The sequence below is a fragment of the Corvus hawaiiensis genome, chromosome 2 (assembly GCF_020740725.1).
Source record: "Corvus hawaiiensis isolate bCorHaw1 chromosome 2, bCorHaw1.pri.cur, whole genome shotgun sequence".
In the NCBI taxonomy this organism is placed as follows: Eukaryota; Metazoa; Chordata; class Aves; order Passeriformes; family Corvidae; genus Corvus; species Corvus hawaiiensis.
Genome location: NC_063214.1, coordinates 118,505,566 through 118,529,027, shown reverse-complemented (window position 1 = coordinate 118,529,027; position 23,462 = coordinate 118,505,566). Strand labels below are relative to the sequence as shown.

Below are 23,462 nucleotides of genomic sequence, written 5' to 3'. Positions count from 1 at the left end.
CGTGTAGTAAAAGAGGGAAAAGATATTTCTTCTGTGTTGTACAGGGGTAGAATTTGACAGGCATCAAATGCTTGCTGTCCCTTTCTTGTTCAGTCATTTCAGTGACAACCTGAACAACCTTGTGTGCTTTTGCAAATAGTTAGAAATCTTTTTTTCTAAGGCATTAAACTTGCTGTTCTCATAAGGCTCAGGTCATTTTGGCCAGATGTCCTGGGTAGGTGCAGGCAGCTCTGCTGGCTGGTGCTAAAAACTAGATCTCCTTGTGGAAGAATGAAGGCAGTTAAATTTAAGCACCACTAAAATAAATGCTCAGCACGAGGGAAGGACTTCAGGTTTATATTAAGATTCAGAGATCAGGTTCCTCTCTGTGTGGTGTCACTGTCTTGGATGAATTTGGTCTACTGTTTATTTGCAGCGTGGTCGTGAGCCCAATATTTCTACAGAGTTTGTAGTGGTGAGTAATCTGATTTCATTGAGTTGTCCAAAACCACAGATGGAGAGTCAGGCAGAGGGCCTTGAACGTGTGGTTCTTTCTCTTTGTTCTCTGGTTTCCTGGGCTGTGCTTCATTTGCCTGAGTTCATCTTGGCTCTGCTTTACCCATCTGAAATTTGTTTCCAAATAAATACTTGAGGACAATAAAGTGCTTTTAAATGCTGGCATTGGAGGCTTAATCTTGACTTTCTGAAGGGCTGTACCTATGACAAATGCAAGTGAGGAGTCAGTGGGCTTTATTCAGAATTGCTGCACTTCCTTCATGAAATTTAAAGAGGAGATTTAACTCTTTTTTTCCCTTCAGGCAATGTGATTTAGAACTGGTTTTATTACTTCTCATCTTTTCTCCCTTTGTCTTTTTTTCTTCCATAGTTACATCATGTTCATACAGACCTGTGTTTGTGCTCTAGAAACTTCCTTTATCTTGACTTCGCATTCCCAGAAAACTTCCCTCCCTTAAACTCCTGTTGCAAAGTGCTTGTGCATTTAAAAATTACCAGGCTGCAATTTTTATCTCCTGAAAAGGAGGAAGAAGTCCAAATATTAAATGTGCAGCCTCTCAGTCTAGTCCTTTTCCCTAGACATTTTCTCCTTACCACAGTAAATCTTATTTTTTGACAGTCAAATGAAAAAGTCATTCATTTTTCCTCTGCTGAGCTGCTGATTAAAAATGTAGATGACTTGTCTCTAGGTAATGGATTTTCTTCCCCGTGGATTACTGTAAATCACATTTTTGACAAGAGACAGATTTTCTGTAAGATGAAACTTCAAAATCTGTTTTATCAGACCCTGGGGGCCTGAGTGTTGTTGGTTTATTTTGAGGAATGCGTGTCCAAGACTGCTTGTACCTCAGCTCTGTACTGAGCTGCAGAAATACTACAATTTATCTTCAAAAGTATTTTGCCTTCTTAGAAGGATTTGACTGATGAAGGGCAGTTTGTCTAAAAAATACTGAAGTACATACTCTTGATTTTTTTGGGGGAGGGGGAAAGAATTACCCAGTGATTGATTTTTTGAGCTGGATTGTTCAGTGACCATTTGCATGCTTTTTTTTATTTGTGGTGGTGAGCTTAAGGGGGTACTATTTGGGACAGAGTTTGTGGGGGTTTTTTATTGTTTTACTTTGGTTGGTTGGTTTTTTTTAATGTGGCATCCAGTGTGTGATTAAACACTTAAACATCTCATCCCTGAGAAATGCACAGTGCTTCTTTTGGACTTAGGTTGTCCATACCTGACTGCACACCTGCTTTAAAGCTTTATATTTACTTCAGCAGACAAATCTGAATGTCCCTGGTAAATCTTTTTAAACCAAAGATCTCGAAATGGTGTTTTCCAGTGAAGGCAGTTTTGGTGTGAACTGACACAGGAATGTACTTCTTAATAAGTAAGGATAAAAAGTAAGTGCATCTGGTGCCTAAAATGTAGCTTTTTTTGTCTCATGTTTTCTTCTGGAACTTGCTGGCGGTGCTCAGGATCCTCATTAACACTCCTGTCCACAAGAACACACTGCATTTCTGGGTTAAAAGTGCTAATATAAGCTAAAGGGATGAACTTTTCTCTTAAAGGGGTTAGGAAAGTGAAAAATCAAAGTTTTCATTAAACAAATCAACTTCTGTAGTTGCTGGTGGAATCATCTGCTTAAGGGCAAAAACTAAGTTTGCAATCAGTAAGTTCAGTAGAGGAAAAAGCAGCTAAAATTGTGGAGAGGGGTATGACTGTGCTCTGAATTCAGCTGCTTCTATATAAAACCAGTATGAAAACAACCTTCAGATCAATTTGTGAGTGCATTTTATGTCCATTGCCAGAACTCTGTGTAAGAACTCAGAAATCTCAAAACACACTGTCATCAAATTAAAGATGCTCCATTTGGGGTTATGTTTATGTGACAATGCACAAAACCTTGTTCCAGAGAGATGATTGACACTAATGTAATCCTTAAAAGAAACAAGCAGCAAAAATACGGAGTTTGTTTTGTTTTCTTTTTTTAGAATTCTAAAACCTTCCTGAACGGCGCCTCTCGGTGCAGAATCCAGATGCCAGCCTTAAATGCTAAGGAAAATGGCAAACCCCAGGTAAAATATAAAATACTACTGTAAAATAGCATAGAAGACTTCTTAAGGCTCACATGAAACATTTACTGCTTGTAAAGATTTCTCCTGTTTTCATGATGCTGAAATCTTGCTTCCATCTTCCCACACAAATGTAACTTCAGATGAGGGAACTAAGCATTACCTGCCATAAGTAATGCAAACTGAGCTGAATGAGCTGGCAACGCTCTTTTTTTGTGATCTTGACACAATTCCAGTAAAAATAATGCACTGCAAAATACTTTAAAGACAGCCCACTTCAAATATTTAAATTATGTATATTGTGTCCCATCCTTGCAGTCTCACTTCTCTCCATTTTCTTTTGAAAGCTGTCTGTACTTAGAAGATTATATGTGGAGATGGAAAGTTCTAAATATAAGCAATTATTCACAAAAATCTTAACTTAAAACTTGTAGCCATAAGGAATGTTATTTCCTACTAGAAGATGAATTCTGGACTTGCCCATTTTGTGGGCAGAAAGCTGTTTTATCTTGTGATGGACATTAACTGAAAATTTCCATTTGAAATTTTGTGTTTGTATTCAGTACACTTGGCATGCTGTATCCTGAGAGGATAACTTTTTTTTTTTTTTAACTTCTTTCAGACTTTTCCAGGAAAATAGAAACTTCCTGTTCTCTTCATCCTTTGCCCATAGAATAATAATGAGCATTCACAGGATGGAATAATCAGTGTTGGTAAAAAGGTTTTGAAATTTTTGCTAAGGAAACACTTCCAATACAGCTTAAACCCCCTCTGTACTGAGTTTATTGTTTTTGTTTTGAGCTGCCCAAGAGTAGTCTCCAGCCCAGAGACGATTTGTTGGTGTTATTTCACAACCAGCTGGAAGGTAGGGGGAGATGTAAGAATACCAGCAGGTATCTTTAGACAAGCTGGAATTTACAGAAGAAATTCATCTAAATTTATGGAAGAAGGGGTGGTGAGGCACTGGAGCAAGTGGCCCAGAGAAGCTGTGGCTGCCCCATCCCTGGAAGTGTTCAAAGCCAGGCTGGATGGGGCTCTGAGCAACCTGGGATAGTGGAAGGTGTCCCTGCCCATAGCAGAGGTGAAACTTGATGATCTTTAGGTCCTTTCCAACCAATCTGAGATTCTAAATCATGATGACAAAGCTAAAAACGTACATAAATCAGCAAATCAGTAGAGATTTCTTTTTTAACTCTGCTGGTGCCTCTACTGACACCCTGTGAAGGGTCTGCTTAGCAAAGGGTGAGGAAAATGTACCCCTCTCCCACTCTGGTGTCCCTGGGGAGCAGGACAGAGGGATGACGTGGACAATGAACCTGGGGGCACTTGCTGATAATCCTGGGAATATCCCCCCCTTCTCTCTCCACCCTGCCAGCTGGGTTATGTTTGTAATACAGAGTCTTAACAAGGTTTAAAAAGAAACGAATAAAATCATTAAAAACCCTTGTTGGTCGCTCTTTGGGACTTCCTGATTTTCTGCCAGTGACAGAAGAACATCTTTTTCCTGTTGGAGCCAAGCTGAACATCTTCCTTTTTTTACAGGGGTTGTGTTGCACTTATTTGGAGCTGATTTTCACAGTCAGCTTTTGAGCCTCTACAAACAGCAGATGTTTTGTGTTTATGAGTTGGTCTCCAAGCACACTGGAATGGCAGCTTTTACTGGGTTTTCATTGACTTCTGCAGTTACTGTAAAAAGGCAGCAAATACTCAGGATCTGCAGTGATTGAAAGCAGAATGTGTTTTTGGCTGCGTGACCTGAATACCTCTGTGCTTTCATTGCTGCTTGTGTTAGGTTGGCCTCTTAAAAATCACACAAAATTGTAGGATAATGAATCCTTCCCCAGAGATCAAGAGTGTGCCATATGCTGAATCATGCTCTGAGACAAGCTGGCAAGGCTGTACAACATCATCTCTGCCAAGCACAGCCTGCTGGTTTTATGTATCCTGTAGCTATGTGCAGCATAAAAACCCCCATATCATTGACAAAAGTTTCCAGCATGACTTTAAATAAGTTATTTGGGCTTTGGTCACCTCTACTGCAATATTTACCCGCTCTTTTAAAACAGATTTGGAGCTGCTTGTCTGAGAAATGAGCAGCATTTCCTCAGACAATCCTGGGTTGGCTGTGCTAATTGTGCAGGAAATACTCAGACACCATCTAGAATCCAGTGGGGAGCTTCACTGCTTAACCCCTTATTTTTTTCCTCTTTTTCTCCTCTCTTATTTTTTAAAATTTTTTAGTAGTTTATGGTTTGAATTGCTGCTGTTAAAACAGTTCAAGTTTTGAAGTTGCTCCAGTAATTGAGAAGATAAATATTTGTTATGATGATGGAGTGGCTCCTGGGCTGTGACATAGGTTTGTAGTGCCATGTCAAAGGTCCCTAGATGTTTTTTCTGTCTTCTAGTTAATGCTTTATCATCTGAGCCCAGACACTGGACTCCTGTAAGTCCTGCATCCCATCTAACAATCATGTCTAGGATTTTGGATGCTGCATGGTGGCTTCTGAAACTATGCTGGGTGTCTGGGCTCAGGTGTCCAGATGGTTCCCTGGTGCCCCCTCCTAAATGATGTTCTTTAAAAATGGAATTTATTTAGAATCACTGAGTGTAAAATAGCAGAATTGAATTTTTCCAGCACTTTTTTTTTTTTTTTCCTTCCTCCATCAGCTTAGCAAATATTAATCAAAGTTTTCATCTTTGCAATAAGCACTGGAAATGGAGCAGCCTGCTGTTACATCCTTTCTAGCCTACAGTCAAATATATATTTGAGGCTTAATTCTTCACTGAGGCTTTGTTCAAAGGCTGAAGAATTAGGAGAAAGAAGACAGTGTGCAGAATATGTAAGTAGGAGAAGTACACAGCTTGGTAAAGCTCTCAGCAGGCAGGTGAAAGTGAGGATAGCTACATCCCATCCTTTTTCTAAGTTGGAAGAGGAGTACTGAGGTCTATTTATACCTGATTTTTTTTTTTTTTTCCTGTGTGCAGCTGTAAGATGTAAATTTCCAGCTCTATTCTGAGAGTTCATTTCAGTCTGGTGGAGGAATAAAAATAACATAAACCCTCATGGCTACACTGGGATGGCTTGTTCTTGTGGAGTGGTAACTTGCTCCACAAGTATTCTTAGCAGCCAGTGGAATTCTCGGAATAAGATCCTTCCTAGTACTAGAAGAGAACTCAGAATTCACAGCTTAGGCAATGCTGGTAAAATCCAGGCTTTTATAATTCAGGGATTGCAATGCTCAAATGGAACAGATTCGAAAAAGTAAGTGATTGCTTAACATAAAGCACTCACTGTCCATAATTTAATTCAGTTGGAAAGATAGCCTGTATTTAGATCAGTGAGGAAGATGATGTTACAGAGTCTGAAAAATGGGCTAAATATTTGTACAGAAAGGAGATAATACACGGTTTTACACAGAAATGTATTCTTTCAGAAATGTCTTGTATACAATGTTGTAGGACTCAGTAGATTGATTGTCAGCTTTAAGTAGACCACATTTATATGGTGGGGTGAGGGAAGATTGGAAACTGTTCTATTCCACTGAATGTACTCAATATGTGGGGGTTTTACCACTTGAAATTGTTCCTCAATAGAACAGAAACTTGATTCTATTACAGACTCTGTGCACTCAGACAGAACAACCAGATACCACTGGATATTCTGAATATAGTCTCTGCTCTCTCTGTGTACTCCGGGTATCCAAGCCAAGACGTTTTTAAAAACCATAATTTTCTGTGATAAAATAGATACTTGTTTTTAGAAATTATTTTGGAACTATTTGATTTCTTGATACATATTTTGTTTCTTTGTTCTTTTCTCTCTCTCATCTATTGCTGGGGGACGCTGCAGGATCCAGAGATGCAGCATTTACTCACTGACAGTGAGAACTGCAGCGTATCACTGAGCTCCAGCACCGTGGCCACTGGGGAAGGAAGGCATGGGACATCAGCCATTAGCTTCCTTGGGGCCCTGAGGATACCTGTGAGTGCCTGTGCTGCTCTTAAGAATTAAATTTTGCCTCAGAATTCATATTTCCATTAAGTTCTGGGTGGAGTGGTAGAGAGTATTAACTTTGCATCACAATCTTGGAATGCTGAGGACTTTGGGCTTGGTTTATTTGGAGGAAAGGAGGCTGAGAGGGGACCTCATTGCTCCCTGCAGCTTCCTGAGGAGGGCAAGTGGAGAGAGAGCTGCTGATCTCTCTTTGACAGTGTTCAAGAGGCATTTGGATAATGACTTTATCAGAGTGTTTCATTCAACTTGTGTCAGCCCTGAAGGGGTCAGGCAGCTGGACTGGGTGGTTGCTGTAGGTCCTGACTGAAACAGTTTATTCCATCCTAAAGTCCATTCTAAAAGTAAACTGAACCTGATGACATGTAGGTGTTAAGGATGGAATAGCAAACTGAGTCCATAAGCACATCTCTGTGTCAGAACTTCCTTCTATGGCTCCCCTTTTTACATTGCTCAGCTTTTTTAAAAGCTTTAGTCTTAAAATCTCATCTGAGAAGTTTCAGGACTTTCAGCCCAAACATTTGGACTGCTGCTAAAGGAAAGGAAGTTTCCTTGAGGTCAGAACCTGTCATTTTTGATTGTCCTCTCAACCTGAAGCCTAAATGCAGAAGTAGGTTTATTTGGATCATGTGTAGAGTAAAAAAAAAATCCTGCACCCACCCACTGTATTCCTGCGACCTCTCATTGTGTTTAGTCTGGTCTTCAACTGTTTTTCCTGTGGCAAAGTGAAAATAGTGGGTGAAAAATTGCTGCTGTTGCCACCTGGAGTCTCTGAAACCCTGTGGTATTTGTCCTGCTTGTTGCTGGGAAGGTCACGGCTGAGTGTGGAGTGTGTGTGCTGCTCCTCAGGATAACTGCAGCCCTCCATACCAGGGATTTAAGAAATCTGGTTTCAAACAAAAAGTTATCTGATGGTGAGGGGAATGAAGATGGGTTAATTTGGCAGTTTAGTTGCATGTCTGTGCAGTAAGTAGACTTTATGTGCCCAGAAGGAAAGAGGATGGAGCAAGTCAGAGCTTTAAACAGGTCATTGCCCAGTCTGTGGTGTGCTCTTTCCACATTCTGATCTGAGCTGTGTCAGACTGGTTTAGTGGCTTTTTATAAAGAGCTGAACAATAACGGAGAAATCTTGGACCCATCTGAAGGAAGGAGATAAAGAACACAAAAAGATGCCAGTTGCTCTGGAACACACTCCAAACCTGCTATAAGGCTGTATTACAACTTTATTCGAGGGAAATAAGTGATGCAGGTGTCCCAAACGGTATAAAATCCTTCACATTTCATTTCAGTGCTCTCTGCTCAGGTTATTCAGTACCATTTTAATGTTCTCTCTTCAGGCAGTTCAGTACAATTGAAAGAAAATATGTAAGTAAAATACCACAGTCTGCTCAGAGTGCAAGCTTTGTTCTCTCAGGGGAAGAATGCTTCTTGGGAAATCATGAGAGAAAAAGAAAAGCCTAAATGCTTCCTAGAAACCATTCTCGTAATGGTCTGTGAAAGCAAATAGCTCTGTTAAGATACTGACTCCCTGTTTTCTTTATTCTCTCAGGGAGTTGTGGAGTTCTCCCTTTGTCTTCTGTTTGCAAAGCTGGTGAGCTACACTTTCCTCTTCTGGCTTCCCCTCTACATCACAAATGTTGGTGAGTATCACATGAAAGGGATACAGAATTATGGCTACAAAGTGTCTGCAAATAGGAGCTCGGAATAAATAAGAAAATAAACATTACTGCTTCTGAAAGAGGCTTTCTCTGCTGCAGTAGCAGGGGAGTTATAAGTCACCAAGCAGCATATTTCTCAGGTTTATGAATTCAGTGTTATGAGAGGGCATTTTCAAAACAAACAAAAGTGTCTGGCTTATCTTCAGTAATTCCAGGCATAAATACCTTGTCTTTGGCTCTTGCAAACAAATCAAAAAGTCTTACTTACTAACAATGTTGTTCATGATTGAAATGCCCTATTAAAACCTATACAAAATAATGTAAATGAGCTTCTTTATCTGTTCAGGACTGCTTTTTTGGTGGTTTTTTATGCTTCAGAGTGCAAGATGGACCAACTTTTTAGGGTCTGTTGTGATAGGAAAAGGGGCAATGATTTTAAACTAAAAGAGGGCAGATTTAGACTAGATATAAAGAAGAAATTTTTCACAATGAGGGTGGTGAAATGCTGCAGCAGGTTGCCCAGAGAAGCTGTGGATGCCCCATCCATGGCAACATTCAAGCTTAGGTTGGATGGAGCTCTGAGCAGCCTGATCTAGTTGAAGATGTCCCTGCTCATGGCAAGTTGGACTGGATGACCTTTAAAGATCCCTTCCAACCCAGACCATTCTGTAATTGTGTGATTATAAAACTGGTAAAATGTCTCTTGCAGTGAGAGTAATTGCATTCAAAAGTCTGCATTGCTGAATGCCTACTTATGTTCTTATTTCTTTTACACAGTGTCACCTTACTGTGGCTTATTCTGGTGAATAAACAACTCTGCTGTAAGGTGCCTTTGCCCTGGCATTACAAGACTGCTGAGATTTCCATATTTTATAGTCTAGAAATGAAACAAGTGTTTTGTTTCTCTCACCAGAGCATCTTGATGCCAAAAGAGCTGGGGACCTTTCCACACTGTTTGATGTGGGTGGGATTTTTGGTAAGTTTTAATATTATTTCACACTCTTAATCAGGAAAGGCTCTGGTACACACAGCTTAGATATTTTATAGTTCGTATGCATGATTTCCACTGAAGAAGAGTGGCAGTAAAGGTACTGAGCTGAGAGCAGTGTTGAAAAGTGAAAATCTAGTAAAATATCTTTACAGCCAGTGATACTGTCCAGTGCAGATGGGAAGAGTCAAATTACAGAATCTTTCAGCTCCATCAGCTCTGGCCCATGAGTCTTGGTCACCACCCATCAAAATATCTTCCTTTTGTCACTCTAACTTAAGAGAACTGTCCCAGTTTGTACAGTTGTGTGGGTTTTGTGGGCACAAAGGTGAATGGCCACAGGTGTCTTGGTTTGGTTTTTTTTCTTGATAAAATTGGGAGATCATAATAAGGACCAGGCTATTCCTTTCTCATTTGTAAGGTGACCATTGAATAAATTTTGATGCAGTGCAGATAGCTGAACTCATAATAAAGCAAACATCATCATCCTGAAGCACAGCTGACTTACCCCAACCACACATCCCCTCTCCACTTCCCCCATTTCCCTTATGGAAATAAGCCCTGTATGAGTCCTTTGGAAAATAAGGCTCATGATGGAGAAGTTTCCCTGGATCAAGAGCTGTGTAGCTCAAGGTGTTGGTGTCAGGGTGTGTTGCAGTTATTGTTCTGTTTTTTTCCTGGGCGTGACTTCTGCTTATTTCATCCCAGAGAGCTCAAAGCCAGACTCAGCAGTACCTTGGAGAGGTGGGTGACATCTTCCAGCAGCATCTTATTCTGCTGTGAATACAGCTGAACAGTGTGTCAGTGCTGCTTGGATGTCTGGTGTTTATATTTAAATTCAAGTAGGATGGGAGCAATTTGGAGATGGGCAGCTGGGAAGGGAGGGGCAGGCCCAGCAGTATTTAGGAATCTGGAGAATCCAGAGAGTTTCCTTTCCTTCTCCTTGTGCAAGTTCCCTTAATACAATCTTGACAGAGCCTTCCCTCAGCCCTTTCAGTCCCCTCCAGCCACACCCTCAGATCAGTTCTTCTGTTGTTGGAAAACACAAGAAGCAGAGGGAAATTCAAGAGCCTGGGTTAACTACCTGGAGAGAAAACCAAGGATTTCATTTGCCCCAAGATCTAAAATAGCCCCTTTCCCCTGGTTGTGGTATGACAGGGACAGAGAACCAAGTTTTCTGTTGCGTGTGAGGTTTTAAGAGACCAGTGAGTGGATTCCAGAACTGCAGCAGTGGGGCCATGTGGCACCTGGGAAAAGGCTTTTTGCCTTGGACATTTGGTTGGAATAAACAATGAGGAAGAGCAACTGTCTGCTTCTGTTACCTTCAGGTCAAAACTGGTTGGGTTAATGAGGATGTTGCTGTGTGAATTATGTGTAACTGTGCTGTAAAAGTCATTGGGTTGTGTTTCATTAAATAAAACTGATGTCTTTTGTGCAAAGCACGCACTGAATGTTTTCCTCACTCCCCTGTGTGTTTTTTCAGGTGGGATTTTGGCAGGTCTCATTTCAGACAGGCTGGAGAAGAGGGCATCAACCTGCGGAATGATGTTGCTGCTTGCAGCACCCACAGTAAGAGCCTGCCCCTCTCGCACAGCCGTGGCTGAGGCTGTGATGCCATTCCCTGGACAGTTCTTCAGGCAGCATCTCCTAACCTGGATGTAAAGAGTCCAGGCCAGTTTAAAAACTGGCATGAAAAGTTGAGCAAATATAGATATTGGGGCTAAACAAGCTAACAAGCTTGTCTACTAAACAAGCAAGCAAGTCTAATGTATTTTTGTTTACAGAATGTATGGAAAGTTTCACTCCCTTGTAAAGTTTGATGTTCAGTTGTTAGAATTTTAGCTGCTCAAAGGGTAAAATTTCTGAGCTGTAACTGTTGGAAAACCAGCAGATGGACATGGGAGATACATTTTTATTTGATCTTTTTATGATCTGTGTTCTGTGTTGAAGCTGCAGTTGGAGAGTTTAAAACTGAGTGGCCTCATAACACAACCCTTCTGAAAGGGCGTAGGGGAATGGGATCCTACCCCTTATCTCCCTCCTGTGTCCAATCAAACAATCATTCTGCTGTGGTCTAAAATGGTTTAGTAAAACCTGGAACTTTCATGTAATACCAGCTAAGATAGCATGTAGTTAACATGAGGAACCCGGGATTAGTCCATATGTTGGTATTCTGAGTGCTTATTTATTATCTTTACAGCTATACATGTTCTCTGCAGTCAGTAAAATGGGCCTTGAGGCTACTGTAGGTGAGTATTTTTAAATTATTCTGCCTAGCTTTCTGTGAACTTTGCATTTATGATCTTCGATGCCCCTTCCTTTTTTTTTTGGGTTTTTTTTCTATTTCATCTTTTCCCTTAGAGGAAGAACATGGCATCAAATTCCTTAGATTTGGTCTTGCAGGCTTTTTACCGGGTAAAGGGGGGAGATAGGAAACGAGTAAGGGGTGGCAAGAAAACAGATTTAGTTAATATCCTTAGTCTTTATGGAGCTTTTTGTGTCAGCACAGACTTTTTTATATCCCTTGTGCCCAATACCAGAGGTGTTTAAAGATTGCCTGTAGTACTTCTGACAGCAGTGTTAACTTTACTTGAATAGGCTGAATTCACCTGTGGCTTTCTGTTACCTCACACCAGAAATGGAAACACAAGTGCTGACAGTGATGTCTCACCTACCTAAAGGCCTTGTTAGCTTTTAGGGTGCTCTGTAAGCAGAGAAGGGATTTATGGGTGTATCTTGTGAGCAACCCCTGCCCTCATGGTCAGTTTGGTCAAATATTCCCCATTCTCTGACCTACCAGGATCGATAAAGACCCTGGGAAGTGCTTTTTGTCTTAGCCCCATCTTCTGGTATGTTTGAGAATTCACATCATGGAGTGAGCATTGAAAAGAGAGAGAAGTGGATGTTGGTTTTCTTCCTTTCCCAATTCTGTATTGGGTCAGGGGAGCCAAGGAAGGATTAAGCCATTTGGGAACCATAGGCTGTGATGTCTCCTGTTGTTATAGCAAACAGTTGTTCATACAACTCACATTTTCCTTTTTTTTTTTAACTTGGAACAGTGATGCTGCTTATCAGTGGTGCCCTGGTGAATGGCCCTTATGCCCTGATCACCACTGCTGTCTCTGCTGACTTGGTGAGTTTGGCTTCCCCTGTGACATTTGGCCTCCAGAGAGAGCCCTTGGACATCTTCAGGGTCACCAGGGAAGGGGTTGCATTGTACCAAAGCAAAGGAATAAGGAGCTGGAAAGGCAGTGCTGAACTCAGCCACTGAGGTGGTTCTAGTGTGAATGAGTGCCGTGCCTGTGAGAGGCTTCTAAATTATTCTTGACCACTCACAAGACAGACCAAATCTTGTGGGTGACAGCCCAGAGTGAATCTGAAGGTTGCATGCAAAGCCAGGCCTCTGTACAGGTGCCTTGCCCCTTTTATACTTTGCATTTTTAAATGATTGGAGGAGCTGTACCTGTGTGAGAGATGAGCTGGTGATTTAATTCCCATCAGTGCAAAAGCTATACCTGGCACAGACCTTTACAGAAGTAAAGGTATGTGAAAATAAAAAGTCCAGCAGGATCAGCTCAGCCAAGTCACAAATGCCACATGGAAACATGAACACTGCTCATGAGGGAGACTTTGGAAGTTTGCTTTGTAATGTGTTGGTTCCTTAAGGCACTAAGCAAGATGCAAAAGCCCTCTAACAAATGTGCTAAGTACAGGAAAAGGAGTATCTGGCAGAAATCTCCAGACATCCTCTGGAGCCCTGTTCTTGGCCTGGAGGTGTTGGCAAGACCAAGGTGACCACCAGGCAATGCCCATTTCATCCTTGGCCTTGTTGAAGGGGCTGGCACTGCAAGGTGCTTAGGGCATCTCTGCAACACAGATCTGATGTGGAGGGGTGTGAGATAGATGATGTTATCAGGGCTTTTTCAGAGCTCAGCTCAGCATGGGTCCAAGCCATCTCTGTCCCTCCAGGGTACCCATAAAAGCCTGAAAGGGAACGCCAGAGCCTTGTCCACAGTGACGGCGATCATTGACGGGACGGGATCTGTGGGTAAGCCAGGTTAAAACAAAGCATTTTTGAGAAACTAGGCTCTTCAGGTCACATTTTACCAGGACTCAGAACAGTTTGGGAAATGAGGAATAGCACAAATTTAGCCTGAAACCTCCAGTGGTCCCACACCTGAGGGTGGGAGGAAGAGGGAGGATCACTGATACTGGGCACAGACAGCAAAAGGAGATGCCACTGGACTGTTCTGGGATCAGGGATATTTTATTTATGCCCTCCATGTGGAAGGGAAAACAGTATAAAATTCAGCTCAGTACTGGATGGGCATTTTGTTGAGCCAAAGGCAGATGTTTATCACACATCCAGTTTTCCAGCTTCCCTGTGTTAGGTTTCCCACTGGCTTCCCATCTGTAGCAGTAATGTTTTGCACTTCCCAGGACTTTTTAATACATCAGGTAATACTGAGTTAACATAGTGGAAAAACAGATACTCTTAATTCAGAATAACTACATTTCAGTACAGTAAATCTTACACAGTTCTGACAGTATATTATATAAAATACCAAAATATAATACCAATATTATATTTTAGGTGCAGCTTTGGGGCCTCTCTTGGCTGGCCTTATTTCCCCATCTGGTTGGAACAACGTGTTTTACATGCTCATGGTGGCAGATGCATGTGCCTTGCTAGTAAGTGTAAAAACACTATTTGGTTGCTGTGTATTTCCTTTGTGCCAAATGATCCCAAAATGCAAATTGTCCTTTTGCCACTTCAGTATTCTGTGTTGTATTAGACTTCCAGTGGTGCAGGAGAATTTCAGTCCTAACAGTAAATTTGCTTGTTTTGAAATTCTCATCTAATTATAATCAAAAGTGCAGATCAGTTCTGCTGCACTTCAGTTCCTGAGCAAATACCCAGCTGTTAATTGCTGGCTGAGCAGCTTAGAGCAGTCATAATTGCAAGTAAAGCTTCATATTTAGACCTAGAAGTTGTCTCAGATTCCACTCACGGAAGAATCACTTCTGGTTTCTTTAAAGCCAGTCTAGCAAAGCTGCAACAAATGTTTTCCTACATTGCTGTATCAACAAAATCACCCTGATAATGTTGAAAGTTAATACATCACATTTTCCAGATGGGCCCTGAAAGTGCTGTACTAAGTTAGATGAAGAAATGGCAATCCTGGCTTTTGACAGTAACCAGGAGCAGATGTTTGGGAAAAAAAGAGCACACAGGTGGTGGCTTGGTGCAAAGCACTGAGCTCTGGGCTCGTGCAGAGGAGCTGAGTGTCATTCCCTTCCTGACACAAGAAAATCAGAAACCCTTTGAGTTACAATGGAGGCTTTTTTTTCTAAATTCAAATTAAACCCCAAATGTAAAAGTAATTTTTTCACGTTTAAGAGTTAATCTCTGGAAATTAAATAAATACATTAGATAAGTTAATAGCTGAAGTGTGTTGCCACTGGTAGCCAGCTGCTTTATAAATCCTGGTTTGTGCTGGTTTCAGTGTTTGGTATTTCATGCTGCAGAGTGAGGGCTGGGAGGCTGTCATATTTTTCCTAGATAAAGTTCTCAGTGTTTTTCTCTTACAGTTATTGATTAAAATGAAAAAACGCCACATTTCTTTGCAGAATCAATTAAAACGTCTTTGCAAAGCTCTGGTTTTGAGAGGTTTGACTCTGCAGTTGTAATAAATCCTTTTTTGCATAACTGTTCTGCTTGTCCTGGTTTTTGCAGTGCAGCATATGGATGCCTGTGTTCAAATGTTATTTCTCCAAGGATACCTGGAGGGGTGTAGCCTCTTACGTGGTGTTCAGTTCTCTCACTCTTGGCCATTTCTGTGCCTCTGAAAAATAAGGTTTAACTTCTTAAAACAGTTAAACAAACTTACATTTATAATAGTGAGATTCTGAGGATAACATAACCTGAAACAGTGAGGGGCCCTGAAAGCTCCAATTCTGTCTTTCACGTGCATGAGAACCATCAAATCGTATTTGTAAAATCACTTTTCCTGCTACTCTCTCAATAATCCTATTAAAGTGCACTTGGAAGCCCTGATGCTGCACAGACAAGCAAACATGACTGTCTGTACTCACCCTGACTAATTGTGGTATTAAAGCTTTTCACACACACAGTTGTTCTTGCAAATAGCAGCTAAAATATTTCTATGCTCCAAAATTCCTTTCTGACACGTTTTCTTGCAGCCTCGGGGTCCCTCTGCTGGTTTCTTTACACATCTGCTGGTAAAATAACCAGAAAACCATTCTGGTTTTTATGAAGAAATTGACCTCTCAGATGCAGAAAGGAAATTATTTTCCTCTTGCCTGTCTATTGTGAAAGCTTCTCTTCCAAACATTACTGAGCATCTGTAAATCTTTATTTTTTTTTAAACTGAGTTCAGCATTACAGGGTTATGTTTCAAATGAAAAACACTCCAAATAACAATGAATAATTCTGTTTCTTACCTTGTTTATCTGTGTGATACTAACAGAGATTCTGTGATTGTTTTTGCAGCTCTTACTCCGTCTTATCCAGAAGGAACTTCAGTGTCATGCAGATCACAGCCTGTAAGTGTTTTGCATGGCTGCTGCTCTTTAGTAACACTTCCTAAGCACATTAGTAAGCCTTCCATTTATAATCATATATGATCATTAAGGCTGGAGAAGACCTCCAAGATCAATGCCAACCTTTGCCCCATAACACCTAGATGTAGACTGGACATGTTAAGGTTTGTGTATATCCATTTCTGTCTGTTTTAATTCAGCTTCAAAAGAGTAACCTCAGTTTGATGTTTTCAAACCATGGACACTTCCCTTCTTTTGAAAAAATACCTGAAAACACATCTCTGTCACAATCTCTTGTTTGTGGGGGTTTTTTTTCCCAAATATTTGACCCTCATGGGTTTGGATGCCTTAGGATTTCGGCTTTTATATTTTTCAGATCCTGTACTGCTTTAGAGTGTAACTAAAACTCCATAGCCTGCTAGCTACTGTTCTCCCATCCTGGTTAGACATAACAAATCCTCTCTAGGCCTGGGACTCACGGATACCCTGTTGTCCCAGGCCCTGAAATATGTAAACTAAGCCTCTAAAAAGGGGGAACAAATTTGGGGTAATGACATCATTGCCTGAAATTGTATTTGGAAGATTAACCCTGGTATGCAAATGGACCCAACTTAAAAAAGTATGAAAAACTGGTGACCAGTGGTCCATTTTGGGTGTAGCCCTAGGGCTCTGTACCCATAGTGTACCTCAGTGAAGGCCCTTCAATAAATACCTGCTTTTATCCTCTTAATTCTGGCTAGCCTCTGTTTTCACTCAGCCCCAACAAGGCATCAGTTTCATCGTGCAGGTGGGGAATTTCCTGCCCTGTCTTTAATAATGGTTCAAAATGTAACTTTTTCCAAAAGTTCTCCTTAAAGAAAAGGGTGACTCTGAATTTACAGTGTTTTGTAGTGAAAAAAAACCCAAAAAACATCCACAGAATCAATACACAAAATCTAAATTGAGTCCCTTGGTTGTAGAATTTTGGAGGAGTAAAATGGAGAGAATATAAAAATGCGTGGCAGGGGCTGGATCCTGCCTTTTGGTGTCACACCTCAGCTTTTCCTGCCTGGTTGCTGTTCTTCCCCAGGTTTAAAGAGCACTGAGCTACAAGACCAGAGCTGGGATAAGGAGTGTGCCAGTGGCTGGAGCTCTTCCTGAAAACCAAATTCCGTGGGACACCTTATCCTGTATTTGAGTTTCTGTGTGGTGAAGAGCTTTGTACGTTTGCTGGGAGCAGTGTGAGACATGCAGCTGGTAAATCCCTGAAGCTCTGATTTTTGCACGTGAATAAGTACCTCAGGATGGCACCTGTTCATCAGATGAAGAGATGGGGACTTTGGGAAGGTTTCAGCAGCACGCCTCAACTGAGCCAAAGAGAAATACCAAGTGCCTTTTTTATTTCTTTTGATAGGATGTTTTTAATTAAAACTATGGACTGTGTATTTGCCAAAAATCAAGGGAAAGCTAGAGCAGGAGGAAGTTGAAATTTTAACAGTCTGCAAGTGACTGTCCCAGTGTCAGTGAGCAAAGGATGTGTCTTTTATGTCATCTTGTGTACACTGAGAGCATCACTTTCTAGAGGACAATATCAGCTGGTTATTAAGATGTGCTGCTATTAGTACTTGAAGCTGCTCAGACAATAATCACCCCACTGTATTATTAGATTTTAGCTACAGCACTACTTCCCAAGGACAGCATCTGGCCTTTTGGTAGGTTATAAAATAGAATTTACTCTTGCTGTGTACTGCAGTTAGCAGTTTTCACCGATTCTCTGGATGGATGTTAGTCCTCCATTAGGACTGTGCAGAAGAAAAGGAGTCCTAAGCAACAAAAAGCAGTTCATGAGTCAGAATTTCCAGTGGGGGCTCTAATGATTTTTCAGGGCATTATAAACTGGTGGTACAAACGTCACGGAATTGTGCTGCTCTGCTAGGCTGGGCTGACATGAGAGGTGGTTTCTTCAGGGTGGCTGAGAGCTGTGAACTGTCCTGTGCTGCAGCACCACAGGACTGAGCAGATGGAGCTGCGTTGGTGCCCACTGGCTCGGGGATCTCTGTTGGGTTTCAGTGCTGGTGTGTGCACATGGAAGTCACCGTCAGATCTGGGCCTTAATATCCAGAAATCTCTCTCTAGTGGCTACTTTCAAGTGGCTCTGGGTTTCACATTTGGAGCCAAAATATCAGAGAAGAAAAATTACCTGTGTGGGTGGTAGTTTAGAAGAGAACATTTGAGTAACTAGTGCTACCCAGCAAAATAGATGGTTTAATGTCTTCAGAACATATCATTTCTTTGTACAGCTGTCTGCTTTGCAAACAGAATGTTTCTGTGATTTTTTTTTTTTTTTTTAAGATGTACAAAGTGAAAAGAAATCTTCTTTTGTATGGGATGTTTATACTTAGATCACAAAGATTAGGTAATTTAAACTGTGTGTTGTCCTTAACTGTATTTATTAAAGCTCTAGGCCTTTGTCTTGCTCTTAAGTTTTGTGAGACAGTGCAGTAGTCTTTACACTTTGATTAGCAAAACACTCTAAAAGCCCTGCAAAATATTCAGGAATGTCCCATCAGCTGCTGGTGTTGTGTTCCACGTGCTGGCACAACACTTAATTTCCAGGGCTGTTTTGTACCTGCTCAGTCTTTGAGTTGCTTCTCTGGTTTGATCCAGCACGTGCTTTGTGCTTGACTGGAGCAGTGTCAGAACGGGCTCATTTTTAACTGTTCTGCTGAGCAGAGCTGCAGGGATGACCTCAGACCCACAGGGACTCAGGCAAGGTGCCAGGTCCTTGCAGGGAGCTCTAGGAGGGTCCTGTCCCTGCACTTCGCTGGATGGAAGGTTGACCTCACATTTTGGGTAAACCAGGGGGGATACTCAACATATGAGCGAGCTCAAAAATCTGTGCTGTGCTTGGGCTGTGGTTAAATGTGACAGAATTGTGCAGCAATGTTACTTGAAAGGATTTCCATCCTCCTGGAATGGGAAACTGCTCCTGGAATGTCAAACTGCTCCTCGTTCAGCCAGGCTGAAACAGCTTGATGGGGCAAAAATGACATTGCAACCCCAAAACAGCAGTCCTGGCACAACTTCAGTGTATCTGTGGGGAGGGAGGGATGGATGGAGGACTACATTAGCTGAAGATTCCAATCCCTTTCCCCAAAAATACATACAGAGCTTATACTAGTTTATTGAAACAGTTCAAACTCTGCTGCGCTCAGATTTTGAGAAGTTGTTCCCTGTTGGCTGAAGTCTGAGGTTAAAAAGCTTTTGGTTGTATTTCTAAAGATATTTAACTGTGTTTTGGGTTTTACTTGTTGGGGCTGCTGCTGTTATTTATTTATTTATTTGAATAGCTTTTGCACTGCAGTGACTCGGGTATGGGGTAATGACAGATTGCATTTCAGTTCCTCCCAGCTACAAATTTGTTGGACAAAAAGGTTAAAGATTTGTTTTTCTTGTTTTAGAAACCCTAAAGGTCCCCCAGATAGTGAATAAACTGTGTGTTTTGTTAGTATCAGGTGTCTGTATCCATTAATCTGGAAATGGGCAAGACTGACAAAATTTTGTATGTAAAAATGTGAGTGACCAGTAGGTACAGCCAAATTTAAATGCAACTGCAGGGTTGGTTTGTTGTTTTTTAATGCTGATTATTGTGAATTTTATCCATTCATCATCCTGTGTTGAATAAAAGTAGATTCTATTCTAAACAGAAGTGTTGAGTACTTTATCTTTTACATCTCCACGAAGAAATGTTCCATTTATTGGTTGGAAGGACAGACATCCCTGCTGGGACATTTGCCTGAGTCAGGGGCTGAGTCTGGCTCCTCTGACGTAGTTTTAAGGTGACTTTTTTTGTTGTCTGCTTTGCTTGCTCTTCACTTTATATGGAATTGATATGGAAAAGCTTCATCCTTTCTCTCTAGCTCTGATCATCTCGAATTATTGTCTTGATTCTGTTACAGTGTTTGATGGGGTTTTTGTGCCTCTGCCTGACATGCAATGTCCAAACCACAGATGTGCTGGGGAAAAACTGATTGAAAAGGAAAACAACTTCTAGTTACAGAATTTCTGATCAAAATGTGCCTGAAGTACCTCCCAGGGATAGGCAAATAATAGCTGGGGTGTCTTACAAAAGAAGGGAGACTCAAATCCCAGTTTCTGTTCTGCCTGATGGGGAGCAGGAGCCTCCCTTGTGAAAATCGTTGTGAAAACCCTGGTTGTCACTGGACATGCTGCAGGGGGGTTTGTCTCTGTGTGTAGGAAGGGTTTATAGGCTGGGAAGAAGGTAAATAAGTAGCAGGGATAGCAGTGTCGTGTTCCCAAGTCACTTTGAGTCTCCTTTTACCTGTTAAGTTAAACTGCGAACCCACTCCATGCACCGAGACTCAATCCTGTATGTTTTGCTAGTTAGGGAAATTCCAGAAAGGATTCTGCCATTTGTTTCAGGAGGTTATTGCATGTGCTTCTGGCATAACATCCTTAGAATAACAGTGGGAATCCTCCACGTGTGTTTGTGCCAGTGCTGTGCTGCCTCAGACTTTGGCTGAACTCGTCGTGTTTAGGCCCGGGGTTCTTTGGTTGCTGCCGGAAGGTTTCTGTAGTGACTGGTGCCTGGGTGTGAGAACTGCTGCTCAGAGTTAGGCAGGTATAAGATGGTGTAAATGAAATCAAAGGGTGTTTAGAGCTGTTGGAGGCTACTGGTTTTCATATGGAATTAATTTGGGGAAGAATGATTACAATTCCATCAAATGACGAGGCCCGGGATCGGTAATGTTGGCGTTCTCTGGTCTGAACTAAATTTATGACCTGTGTATTATATAGGTGGTTAGATTAGATTATTTCATGGTTTATCCCAACCTCTGATAGGATGTTCTGATTGCTGACCTATGCCCTTTTCACCTTGGAGCAAGGCTGGTTTGGTTTTGTTTTGCTCTCTGCTGAACCAGCCAGGGGATGGTGGGGACACATCCTGCCCTGCTGTCACAGCCTGCAGGGGCTGGGGAGGGACTGCAGACCCTGCTGGGGGCTGTGTCTGCTGCTCTGGGGCTTTGGGAACCTTGAACTACATTTGCTGCCGTGCTGAGTTAAAAATGTGCCTGTCATCCTTATGGCTGGGGAGAGGGAAGGAGAGGATTTAACTGCTGGTGTAATTCAGCCTCATGTCCAGTGACCTTGAATGCTGGGTTATGTGTCTCGCTGCCTAAGAGTTTAGCAAACTGGGTTGTTATAAAGTGTTAGTTGTTTCCTTCTTTGTCTCCCTTCTTTTGGGTATTTTCCAGTTTGGAGCAAGGAGATAATTAGTTGATGCTTGGGTTTTTGTTTTGTTTTGGGTTTGGTTTTTTGGGGGGGGGGGGAGGGGTGTTGTTTGTTTGTTTGTTTTTTGAGGTTTTTTTCTCCCTCTGTAATTCCTTTGTCTACCAGTTACCCTTTGGCTGCAGTGAAGCATTGGCTGCTCTGTAAACTGGGAATACAAGAGCCAAACTTTCTTTAGCATACTTTGTATTTCATCTCCTCCATCAGATCAGCTGTAAAAATGTGTGCCAAGTCTCTTGATGCTGTACTTACCTAGAGGGTTTTAAGCATGCTTCCTTCACCTCATGATGATACTGGGGTAGGGTTTCTCTCCCTCCTTCTCTTACAAAGCAGCTGACAAATACCCACATTTCCACAGTATCCCCTTCGGTCCAGTTGTTTCTTTCAGCAGAGGAGGACACTAAACTGACTTGACGTGTACTGCCATGTAAGAATGAACTTTGGAACGCTGTTACAAGGCTGGAGTTATTTTCAGTTTATCTGGTACCTAAATCCTGAACAGGTGGTCTGAATTTCATGGGTTATTCAGAAACCAGCAGCTGCTTCCAGCGTTGGGGCCAGAACTGGAAGCAGCAGCCTGAGTTGGTATGTTGGAACAAAGTGATCAATAATGTCTGAGTTCTCCTCTTCCCTGTGATGTGAAGGCTGGTTGGTGTGGGCAGCCCATCACAGCTGAATGACACAGGCAAAACCTTGGAAGGGGTGAGTTCCCTCTGAATCTTCCACGAAACACACTGTTGTTATTTCTGCTGCAAGGACAGAGTATTATATTCGAGTCTGAGTCACCCAATTTCACCACAGGCCACATGAGGCTTCAGCTGACTAAGTACAGCAGGTTCTGAGTTTTATTCTTGTATTACTCAGATCATCTGGTTGGAAGCAGCTGAATGTTGTGTCCTTCTGTGACAGAATCTGCAGGTTTAGTTTTATACTGAGAGGTAACAATGGGATTCAATTTAGCCATTGCTGTTGAAAGTCTTTATAAATCTTCCTCCCCCTCTCCCTCTGGCTGCAGCTTTTCAGTGACGTGAAAGGAAGACAATATGGTAACAAAGAACAAAATAGGTCACAAAAATGTCTCAAAAGCATACTCTCTTCCAAATTTTGCTCACTTGCTTGGCACCGAGGGAGATCCACTATCACAGCTGGATTGCATGTCTGCCTGTAAATCTGTGCAGTTGCTGAAAGCAGAGAAAAATAGAAACCTTCAAGTTTCCTTGCTCTGATTTTTACAGTGACAGTTCTCAAAATAGATGTCACCAGCCCAAAAAGGCAGAACCAGCGTGACTGAAAAATCTGGGGTGCAGGCAGGGAAGCCCAAGGATATTTGGTTTGGGACTGATACCTGTGTTAGAGCTGCATTAGACAGATTAAATTCCCACACAAATCCCTGTCAGGCATATCATGAGGCTCTAAACTTACCCCAGGTGTCAGCAAATAATCTTTTGAGGAGGGTGAAATCCATCACCATCAGAGCACCTAGAAATGGTGCTAGGATGGATAAAATCCCATGAACATCTGAAGCAGAACTAACACATGCATTTCTCAGAACAATTTTCACTGTCATTTGAAATGAGACCTCCTGGTAGGAAGGTTGCAGATGATGTAAGCCTTACAGTAACAGGGAAAACAAAGCTCCTGTGTTGGCCTGCTTGAAATCCTCTAATAAAATAATGCAGCTGTCAAAGCAGCATCTAAATGTCATTCCTCTGTGTCATCAAGAGGGAAATGTTGTTTCCAAACACAGACTGGTTCCTATGTACAATTTTTTTTCAGGCTTCCCAGACCTGTAAAAGCAGTCAAAAGGGATGATTAGCAGCTCTGGTACATTCACCTTATGCAGCTCTGTAAACATCAGGAGCTGCCTTCTGCATTGTTTTTGCTGTCTCTGTTTTTCAAGCACAGTTGAAATTGTCCATATAAATGGGTTCTGCTTGGAACAACAGGAAAAAACACCCCCATGATAAACTGCCTTGCTGGTCTTATTTTTTAGGCCATGGAAAAAAAAAAAAAATGGATGTAGTGCTGCGTGACTTCCCTGCAAGTTTAGTATTCTGTGGTGTGAGTCTGTTTTCAAGCAACTTTGTCCAAGCAATTACTTTGTGAATTACAGTTCAATTCACCCAGAGTCAAATGCTGGGTTGTTTTGGAGCAGCCTTTGCTGGGCTCTGCCTGTGCAGGTGTCTGAGCTGCCTTGCAGCAGCTCGTGCTTGTGCTGGAGGCTGGGCTGGGATGCCAAGGGCGGGATGCTTTCACTGAGTGATCCTGAGTGATGGGGTTTGTGTCTCAGGAGGACTTGATCAAGTTTAAACCTCCTCACCTTTAGCATGAGAGGCAGAGCTGGCTTCTGAAGCCAGCAGGTTCCCAAGGGATCATGGCCAAAGAATCA

At 41.8% G+C, this 23,462-nt stretch overlaps 1 protein-coding gene across 6 annotated transcripts in view; it reads left to right on the top strand.

The window, feature by feature from the left end:
* The window catches only part of SLC37A1 (solute carrier family 37 member 1), a 36,306-nt gene extending 16,839 nt beyond the window's left edge, over positions 1–19,467 (top strand). For 5 of the 6 annotated variants that reach the window (XM_048290397.1, XM_048290386.1, XM_048290401.1 and 2 more), the window contains exons 11-21: positions 2,482–2,565; positions 6,413–6,544; positions 8,124–8,214; positions 9,146–9,208; positions 10,704–10,789; positions 11,421–11,469; positions 12,280–12,353; positions 13,190–13,268; positions 13,815–13,912; positions 15,735–15,787; positions 16,854–19,467. In XM_048290397.1, the coding sequence (XP_048146354.1) occupies positions 2,482–2,565; positions 6,413–6,544; positions 8,124–8,214; positions 9,146–9,208; positions 10,704–10,789; positions 11,421–11,469; positions 12,280–12,353; positions 13,190–13,268; positions 13,815–13,912; positions 15,735–15,787; positions 16,854–16,869 (825 nt within the window). In that variant the 3' untranslated portion in view covers positions 16,870–19,467. The remainder of the gene's footprint in view (positions 1–2,481; positions 2,566–6,412; positions 6,545–8,123; positions 8,215–9,145; positions 9,209–10,703; positions 10,790–11,420; positions 11,470–12,279; positions 12,354–13,189; positions 13,269–13,814; positions 13,913–15,734; positions 15,788–16,853) is intronic. The other variant, XM_048290407.1, reaches the window with a different exon arrangement.
* Positions 19,468–23,462: the final 3,995 nt, after the last annotated feature.